The 10296-nt window shown below is 36.5% G+C and overlaps 1 protein-coding gene across 2 annotated transcripts in view; it reads right to left on the reverse strand.

The window, feature by feature from the left end:
• Positions 1–292: 292 nt before the first annotated feature.
• Positions 293–10296, reverse strand: part of SNX2 (sorting nexin 2) — a 70382-nt gene continuing 60378 nt past the window's right edge. The window contains exons 12-16 of one of the 2 annotated variants that reach the window (XM_006167476.3): positions 4206–4349; positions 3766–3777; positions 2947–3027; positions 2754–2825; positions 293–449 (exon numbers count right to left, since the gene is read on the reverse strand). In XM_006167476.3, coding sequence (XP_006167538.1) covers positions 399–449; positions 2754–2825; positions 2947–3027; positions 3766–3777; positions 4206–4349 — 360 coding nt within the window. In that variant the 3' untranslated portion in view covers positions 293–398. The remainder of the gene's footprint in view (positions 450–2753; positions 2826–2946; positions 3028–3765; positions 3778–4205; positions 4350–10296) is intronic. The other variant, XM_006167477.3, reaches the window with a different exon arrangement.

The raw sequence follows: 10296 nt of genomic DNA on the forward strand, positions 1-10296 counted from the left end.
TTCACTTCATAAAGATGGTAAATATACTACAGGATATACTGTAAAGAAAAAATATTGTAAAATTTTCTGGCCTTGCAGTGCACTTTTTAGTGCAAGTAATTAAGACACAATAGTGTTCAATTCGGCAGAGAATTGCAGAATGTCATGCCACAGTCCACTTAATTCAAAGAGGGTCGGGACATGCAGCTTGTAATAAAATGTCAGTGTGTGTGTGTGTGTGTATATATATATATGTATATATGTATATATATACATATAAACGATATGTATATATATAAAAAACCACATGTAATTCATAAAATATAGAGTGGTTTATTAGATGGCTGTGTGTGATTTCACTGTGGAATTCAGCATAACAAACAATCATCCCATGTCTTCTCAATGGGGTAATCGTACTGCTAGGCGATGGCTTTGGCTTCAGGCAAGAATGCCTCCCAGTATTTTATCAGCTGTGGACAACAAAAGTAAGAGAGATTCTTATTACCTTTTCATCATTTAGATGCACATATCCTGTGGAAAAGTTTAAGAATCTATATAAATACCTAGTAATGATTAACATCTATTAATGTTCTTAAAGCATCATTTAAACTCTTTCCTAAAGTCTGTCAATGTAATTAAAATATGTTATTTGAAGCATTAATTACTTCTGGTTAATTTCAGATTTTTGATGTAAATACTATAATCTTTTTTTTTTTTTTGAGAGGTTTTTGCTACAGGGCACATGCATTCACCAGAAGGACAGAGAGGGAGAGAAACAGAAAGTGAGAAATCATCCCCCGGGGGGATGGCCATGCAGCAATCCCTTCTCCTCCATTCTCCTCTTGGGATCTTGGGCATGTATGCACATGCGCCTGCATGAATTAAAGAAACTGGGTCCGGGACTTGAACTGTCGTCGACTACATGGGGAGTCCAGTGACATGGCCATTACACTAAATGCTGGTCCAAATACTATAATCTTGAAAACTTACAAAAATGTCTTATTTATGCAAATTGCACACAGAAAGAAATTACCAGCATGTACTAAGTAAGATTATTTTAAATAACAGAACTACAATGACGGTTTCCAACAAAGTGATAACACTTCCCAATTCAAAGGATATTCACATTTTGTGTTACTGCTATTAGTCAAGAAGAATGAAATAAAAGGAGGGAAGAGAAGAAAATAATGAGCAAGAAAGGAAAAAAGACTGGAAAAAATAGTTGCTAGTGTCACTGGCCAGCCTAGAGAACAGACTAACACAGAAACTGAAGTTGTATTTAAAACAGTCCCTTCAGGCCCAGCTATGGTGGCATGTGTTGGCAAGATGCTGCCCCTCCGTAGGCTGGGGCCTCACGGGAGGCCCTGGTTCAATTTCCAGCTCACCCTGAACATTAGGTGCTTTGGAACATACCAGCTGCTGCAGAGGCTGAAGCAGAAGGATGACACAGTGAGACCCTGTCTTAAAAAACAAAGCAAGGGACCAGCAGATGGCATAATGGTTACGACACTAAACTCCCATGTAGTCAAATGTGGTTTGAGTCCTAGATGTGGCAACTTAAAACTCTGCTGGTACAAGACCAGCAGATGGCATAATGGCTACATTGCTGGACTCCCATGTAGTCGACTGTGGTTCGAGTCTTAGACCTGGTGGCTTAAACTCATGCTGAGTGTGTATGTGTGCATGCCCTAGATCTCAAGAGGAGAATGGAGGAGAAAGATTGTGGTGTGGCCATCTCCTCTTGGGGGTGATTTCTTGCTTTCTGTCTCTCTGTCCCTGTCTTTCTGGCGAGCACACATGCCCTATAGCAAAAGCCTCTCAAAAAAAAAGCTTTAAAAAAAGAAAAAAAAAAAAAACTCATTCATGCCGGGTACATGAAAATCCTGAGAAGAGACTGGAGGAGGAGGGATTGAGATGTGGCCATCCCCCTTGGAGGGTGATTTCTTGCTTTCTGTCTCTCCAGTAGGCACCTGTGCCCTATAGGAAACATCTCTCTCTTAAAAAAAAAAAAAAGGATAAACAAAAATACCAATTCCTTTAAACACAGGTTTGTATGACTTAAATTCTCATACTTAAAAAATCTGGCTTTATGAACTATGTAAATAAAACAATATAATTTGAAGACAAATCACGTAATTAAAAAGAAAAGAATCTACATGGACAAATTTCTAGAGGCACATACTTTAAAACCTGAATAAGAAATCTTTCTATTTACAATATTATTTGGTCTGTTACTGAATGTACATTAAATTATGCTGAAAAAATGTTCCTATTATCTTGTTATAAGCTTTTATTTACTGTTATTAAAACCCACAGGATTCTCTAGTCAAGGAAACAAATATCATTTGTAATACTGGATCACCAATCCCAAGCAAAAGAACGCAAAAAATCCAAACAATACAAAAATTTAAAACACAATAAAACTTTAAAAAAAATTAGTTTTTATCTAGGTTCTGTTACTAAAGAGAACTTCCTAAGAGAATGTACTGAAACAGGTCTCACTGACAAGGAAACAAAACTAGGAAGATAGAGAAAGGAAAACTGTCCATGCGATTTCTTGTGGCCTAGATTTGGGAAAAGCATATTTCTATTGTTTAGTAGAACCAAAAGGACTTAAGCTAGTTTCCAATCACTACCATTTTTCCTTTGCCTTTTCTAGCTTTTGTAATTCCATTTCTTATTCCTCCTTGAGTTTAAAAGCCCTTCTCATCAATCATCTTTAAATGAAAATGAAGTCATTAAAACAAATTTCATGTCTGTTAAGACCAGCTTACCTGTTGTTGCGTTTGTACTAATGATTCTAAGTACTTGATAATAACAGCTTTAAAATCCTTCACTCTTTCTTTCTGAAATAAAGTACATACATGGAAAAGGCCCATTAATTGAAAACTAAATTCAGTTCTACCACGAAATTGCAGCAAAATGTGACCATGTTATTAAGAAAAGTATAAAAACTATTACACATACCTCAAATCTTCCTACTTCTTTTCTAATTGTTTTAGAGATTTGTTCAAAATCTCTTTCTCCTTGTTGTACTTTGGCCTCCCACTAATACAAACAAATAAAAACAAAAGAACAAATATTTTATTTTTGTCTGGGAAAAAAGTATAAAGCTAGTTGTCATGACCACTCATTTAATTTAAGCATAAAGTCTGAAAATCTTGAGAAAATTCAACATTTGCAAAGTCCAATTTGGCATCATTTAAACTCGTTTCTAAATTTCTAGTGGTAGAAATGTTTGACAGCTCACGAACATTCACTGCCAGATTTAGTCAGGATCAGAATACTGCAATACTCAATAAGCTACAATGTCCATAGCGCAAATATAACTCAGAAACAGGATTTAGGATATCAAGTCACTACAAATAAATTGACAGTGTTATACAGGAGTTTTCTCATTTCTTTTTTTATATCATTATTTCAAAATACGTCAATATTATTATTAATTTTAAGAAAACATGTTCATCACAGCTTATATACCCATGGAAATACTTTAACTTAGGAAAATTGAATGACAGACATTTAAAAAACATTTTTGTAATGGTAAAATGACCAGATTAAGAAATAAAAGTAGAGTTAGGGTCTCTTGAAGACCCATTGCTAAACATTAAGTTTAGTACAGAAATAACAAAATGTTGTGATTAGTGATCAATGAAACAGCTAAAATAAAATAACTGAAGATATAGGCAATGAAATGAATTTTTCCCACTATGTAACCAAAAACACTGGTACATACTCTTCAAAGAGCAGGTACATTTATTTTTAGTAATATAAAGGTTGTCCTACCTCTTCAATTTCCTTATTGAAGCATGGCAAAAAAAGTGTATAAATTATAATAAACTTATGCAAATTTACTAAAATACCATATATAATACATATATATGGGGGATAATGTCTGGACGCCTAAGTGTGAGATAATGCTAAAACCATTTTTAGACACAAAGTATTTAAAATGAAATCAATCATCTAAAAAAGAAATATTAAGGTGAAAGTTAATTTTAGATCTTTTCCTTGTATGCTTCTTTATCCAATTCATAACCATGTGGAGGTAACAATGGGCTCTGGAGAATTTAATGATGGTAAAAATGTTAAATTCTAAAACAGTTCATAAAAATATGGAAAAGTAGCTAGGTGCTGAATGGTTCAGAAAAAAATTTATGAAAAATCATGTATATATGAATGACTCATGAAAAATTTGAGTAATAAGAAAAGCACTGAGTAATCACCTCTCTTATTTCATTTTTAGCTTGCTGTATTTTATCTGGTTTGTTAGCAACCATCATTTTTGCCTCAGTTTCACGTTTTTTGAGCAAGGTAATCTGAGCATCTTCCCATTTCTGCCAGCATTTCATTCGATGATCAAATACACCCTACAAGCAAATGACATAATGCTATAAGTAAGAGTAACATTGTAAAATATTTTTATAACACCAGAAGTGCTGTAATAGCAAAAACAATAAAACTAATTATTTAAATGTTATTCTAACATATAAGATACTGAAAATAAACATGCAGATATCAAAGAAAATAAATTTCCATATTCATTTGTTTAAAACAAAACCCTGTCCCTGGAGGAAAAAAATGAGCTAACAATAAAAAAACTACACAAAATCCATTTTGCTAGATTTTAAGGTTTCAAGCATGGCTTATATTAAGATTTCTATCAGAGTTTTATACTATGAACAAAGATGTCTCTAAGGAAAAAATACTGATTGGGGGCCAGCTGGTGGAGTGGTAGTTAAGGTAGCTGGATCCCACATGGCTGACCATGGAGTTCGAGTGGCAGACTCAGCTCATGGCTTTAAAAACATGCCATGTGCATGTGTGTGCATGCCCAAAATCCCAAAAGGAAGGTGGAATGGAGAAGAGACTGCGGTGTGACTGTCCCCGTTTGGGGAGGGGTGCTTTCTCAAGTTCCTGTGCTCTCCCTCTCTCTTTCTAATAAGCACACAATTCTCTGGCAAATTAAAAAAAAAAAAAAAGAAAGAAAGAAAGGAAGGAAAGGAAATCAAAGGGAAGAAAAGAAAAGAAAGAAAAATGTTGATGTCATTTCCACATTGGAGGTATTCTTCCTAAATAACTTCAAAAGCATTATTTAAGTGTTGGAAACATGTCATAAGTTGAAAAAAGAAAATGGGATAACTCAAAAGATAAAAGTAAAAATGTGTTAGAAAAGATTCCAATAGCAAATAGAAAAAAAGTAAAGCAATTAAAAATAGAGGTATGGTAAAATTGAAAAAAAGTTCTACACAAGAAGAAAAGGGCAAAATGCATCCACACTCAAACACATGTATGTGTGCAGACTCTATTACTATGTATAAAATACACCTACGTATGTATATCTAGCTAAGAGTGTATAATATTCATGTATCTCTACTTACATCTCTACCTACTTGTCTAAACTATGCAGAACTAAATGAAGGTGAGAAAAACACCTTAACAGAACAAAGTAACCAAATCTAACACTTTTCTTAAGGAGTCTGGCAGAGCAAGAACAAGTGACTAGAAGAAAGAAACAAAATGCAAATACATGAGAGTAATTAGAAGTCTCATGAAAAAAGCTGTTGAATAGAATGGGAAAATCCACCAAGAATCCCTTTTCTAGCTCAATATTGGATGTATTAGGTTGTCAGGAAATTCATGACATATTTTTCTGTTTTCTAAGCAAAAAATGTGTTATGACTTTCCTGACAACCCAATACTTAATAATATTTTAGTATTTACTAATTGAACAAATGAAGGAAGCATTAGTAAGCTGGATGAATCATAAAATACTAAACCAGAGTTACTTTAATTTATTCCAAATAAAGAACTTTTTGAAATAGAAAGCAGTAACAGGATCAGCTTGTTAGAGCAGTGATAATGTGCTGCTCAGGTGATGCTAGCTCCACAGAAGATCACGGGTTTGATTCCCTGGCCAAACTATTCATACATGCTGGGTGCAAGGCCCGAGACAGGCTAGTGGAGGGCGACGGTAAGCTATCATGTGTGACACCCTGTTGAGGGTGCTTGTCTTTCTCTCTCATGAAAGAAATAAACTTTTAAAAAAGGTACTAAATAAATAGAAAATTCTATATAGACATGAACAAAATATTAAAAGAAAGATAGCTCTGGGAATAATTAAAATCAGCTTTGTTGCTATACACCCTCGAGTAATTGTTTAGTTTCTCTAAGTCACAGTTCTCTCAAAAAGAAAAGGGCAGAAAATGATAACTACATTGGTGATTAAGAAACAGTATGTCAAGGTTCAGCCAGGTAGTTGTGGTGGGTAAGGTGGCTGGAACCCACAGGGCTAACTGTGTGGTTTGAGTCCTAGGCCCAGTGGCTGAAAAGCATACCAGTTGTGTGTGTGCATGCATGTACTCAAAACCCTGAGTAGAGAAGGTAGGAGAAGAGATTGTGGCACAGTTGAGGTGTGTGCGCTCTTGCTCTCTCTCTCTCTGTCTCTCTCCAGTGAGCTCATGCACCCCATACTAAATTAAAAGAAAGAAATGTCAAGTACATATACTTGACATGCACTTACATACACTTCGCCTAGTGGACACCTCATAATTAGCAGGTACTATTATGGATTTCTTCTAAATAACACACACACATAAATACAGTTGATTAACTCTAGATTTCTACTAAAAAGTACAAAGAATAACAATTAGCAATACAAAAAAATAGTTCACTATTGGACAGTATAATATTATACAGACTATTTTAAAAATGCAGTCAATTAAAAAAATTTAGCCTACTAGAATCCATAGCATGTTTTCCCCAGAGTTCTTAATGACTATTTTTTTTTTTAAAGGTTTTGTCATGGGTGTGTGTGCTCACTGGAGAGAGATAGAGAAGGAAAGCGAGAAATCACTCCTAAGGGGAGATGGCCACACCACACTCCTTTCTCGAGACTCTTGGCATTTTAGGCATGTATGAACCATGTGCCTTGCTTGATTTTCAAGCTACCATGTCCATAATTGGAACCTTAGTTGGCCATGTGGGAGTCAAGTGCCTTAATCACCATACCACATGCTGGTACCCAAGAGTGTGAATAATTTAATCAAAACAAACATTCTAGGCAAAATGTAAGTCAAAGTGCCTCATCTATAGGCATTTAAATTCACTTTGCTCTATATAATTTATCATTTCATGTAAGTATCTTCTTACATTAGTAAGTGAATCTTTTTTTTTTTGGGGAGAGGTTTTCATTATAGGGCGCGTGTGCTCACCAGACAGAGACAGACATAGAGACAGAAAGCGAGAAATCACCCCCCAGGGGGGATGGCCACACCACAATCCCTTCTCCAGTCTCCTCTCGGGATCTTGGGCACGCATGCACACGCGCCCGGTGTAAGTTTTAAGCCATTGGGTCTGGGACGTGAACTGCGGTCGACTACGTGGGAGTCCAGCGACATAACCATTATGCTAACTGTTGGTTCCCACATTAGTAAGTGAATCTTAATATCCCCTTTGTCTGCTTTTCTTTTATTTAAAAGATTTTATTTTCCCTAAAATATAAATATAATTATGAACTAACTTTGCTTAAGCCTAATTAATTTGGGCTGAATCACAAAAGTAAAAATATAGAACACAAATAGATTCAGAAAGTCACTCCTATTCAAAACAATCCCTGCCCCTTGCCTCCTACATACACGATTCACTCACAACACCAAAAAGTTATCTAAGATTTTAGGCCTTGCCTTTCTTTTTGTTTTTGGTGTATGGTCTTTTTTCTTTCCTTTTTTTTAGGTTGTTGTCATAGGGTGGTTCACATATTTGCCAGAGAGAGAGAAGGGTAAAGTGAAAAATCACCACCCCAGGGGCATGGACATGCTGTAATTCCTTTTCTTCCATTCTCCTCTGGTGATTTTGGGATCACATATACGGCCAGCATGATTTTCAAGCCACTGTGTCTGAGGTTCAAACCACAGTCAGCCATGTAAGAGTTCAGTGCCATAACTACCACACCACCTGCTGGTCCCAGGTCTAGCCTTTCTTTGACGGAGCTGGGTCAGATCGGCTCTGCTTGTTCAGTAACAATTTGATTATTCAAAATAAAGACCAATACTGACTTAAGTTTGTAATATGTATCTACTGGCTTTTTCACTGATTTGGTAAATTCAAACTAAATTAATGGTCTTTGTCCAATTTAGTATTTCATAATGTTTCAGAGCTATCACATACTTAACTGTGGTACAGATATGGAGCTATGGTAAAGGTAAGACTACTGAAGTTATATATTTATTCATTTTTCAGAATTATTTAACTTCATGTATATATGTATTTTAATTTGACCAGGGAGAGACAAACAGAGAGAAAGGGAGAGTGAGAAAGCAAGCCACCAGGTCCAGGACTCGAATCATGGTCAGCCATGTGGGAGTCCAACGCCCTTAACCACCACGCCACCTGCTGGCCCCTATTGAAGTTATTTTAAGAAAAATAATTAATCTTACTACACAAATTAACTTTTTCATTTTATTTTCCTATCCTCATGACAGAATAGAAAAGAAAAAATAATCACAACTTCTAACAATGCTATCTATTTTTTTTTTTTTTAATGGCCAGGGGCACACATGCTCACCAGAGAGAAACCAAAGAAAAAGCACCCTCCAATATAGCACAGTCACACTGCAATCCTTTTTTCTCCATTTCCTCAGGGCTTTAGACATTTGTGCACATACACAAGGTGTGTTTTTCAAGCCACCAGGACAGGGCAGGAGTTAAACCACTGTCGGCATGTGAGGTCCTGCTCCCAATGACCCTAACAACTGTACTGCAGAGCCAGCCCCAACAGTGCTGCCAGCCCCAACAGTGCTTCCTTAAATCAACAAAATCATAACTTAAGCTTCCCTTTGTATGGCAAGACATTAAGCCACTCTAGTATAACCTATCTGTTCTATAAAGAGGTTTACACCGATCCTCCACAAGGATGCCAATCTCCCTGTCAATGTATGATGTGCATTTGTATGTAAGCTGGTCAAGGTTAGAGAGGTGCAGATGTTGAACAGTTTTCTTGGCCCACCAGGACACCCACCAACTGACACTACAATTTTAATTTAATTATTGCCATATTCTAATTCAGTGAATCTGATAGTGTGATACCCAACTTCCTAGGATTCTGAAGGAGTGTTGTCTATTTACAGTCATATAATGAAGCTTTTTAGGCACCTCACCTACCACTCCTTCTTTTAAAAGCAAAGCTAGTATTTTATATAAGTCTTTCTTTTAAAAGCAAAGCTAGTATTTTATATAGGGCCAGTCCTATAGCCTGATGGTTAAAAGGAGCTGAATCTCATCTGGCTGACTGGGGTTCGACTCTCAGCCTAGGCAGATTGAAAACCATATTGGGAGTGTGTGAGCATGCTGAAAATCTCAACAGAATGGAGAAATAGAGAAATGTGCGACCACGCCCCACTGGGTGTGGTCTCTCCATCTCCCTGCCTGTGTCTCTCTGGCAAGCACATGTGTTCTCTGGCTATTAAAAAACAATTTATATATTGGGTTGCTGGAAAAGTCATGATACATTTTTTATTAGAAAAACATACGAAATGTGTCATGACTTTCCCAAAGACCTAATAGTTTGAAAACTGGGACCCCTGTAAGAATTGTTTATCTAGAACTCTAGCACTAAAAACATTTAAACCCACTGCCCTCAATCTTGACTCTACTCTAATGGTTCACAGAAGCCAATAGAGGACAATGCTTTTAATGATGTAGCCAAAATATGGAATCCTGTGTGTTAGGAGTGTACAAAAGAGAAACACAGGGGATCAGCAGTTAGCGTAATGGCTATGTCGCTGGACTCCCACATAGTCGACCATGGTTTGCATCCCGGACCCGGTGGCTTAAAACTGGGGGCGGGCGCGTGCATGCCCAAGATCCCAAGAAGAGAATGGAGGAGAAGGGATTGTGGCGTGGCCATTCCCCCTGGGGGTGATTTCTCGCTTTCTATCTCTCTGTCTCTCTGTGTCTGGCGAGTGCACGTGCCCTATAGCAAAAACCTCTCCAAAAAAAGAAAAAAAAAAAAAAAAGAGAGAGAAACACAGGAGTTTCCTGAATCTAAGACCAAGCTGAGGTAATATTTGGAAACGGGTAAAATTTATCTTTCTTTAGAATCTTAGCAGTTTATGACTGAGGTCAGAGAAAGTAGAGGTCTTATTTCTGTAGAAGCGAATTTTACCTCATAGAGTTTCTAGAACTGTCATGTGTGTATATTACTTTCTCAAATGTGAGAGAATTAGTTTAAAAGAAAAATAAAAACAACAAAAATTATCTGCTACCCTCTCCCATAGTTTGTCAATTCCTTTGTGTAGTTGACCATGGACTAGGTTC

Source organism: Tupaia chinensis, unplaced genomic scaffold (genome assembly GCF_000334495.1).
Source record: "Tupaia chinensis unplaced genomic scaffold, TupChi_1.0 Scaffold144806_1, whole genome shotgun sequence".
In the NCBI taxonomy this organism is placed as follows: Eukaryota; Metazoa; Chordata; class Mammalia; order Scandentia; family Tupaiidae; genus Tupaia; species Tupaia belangeri.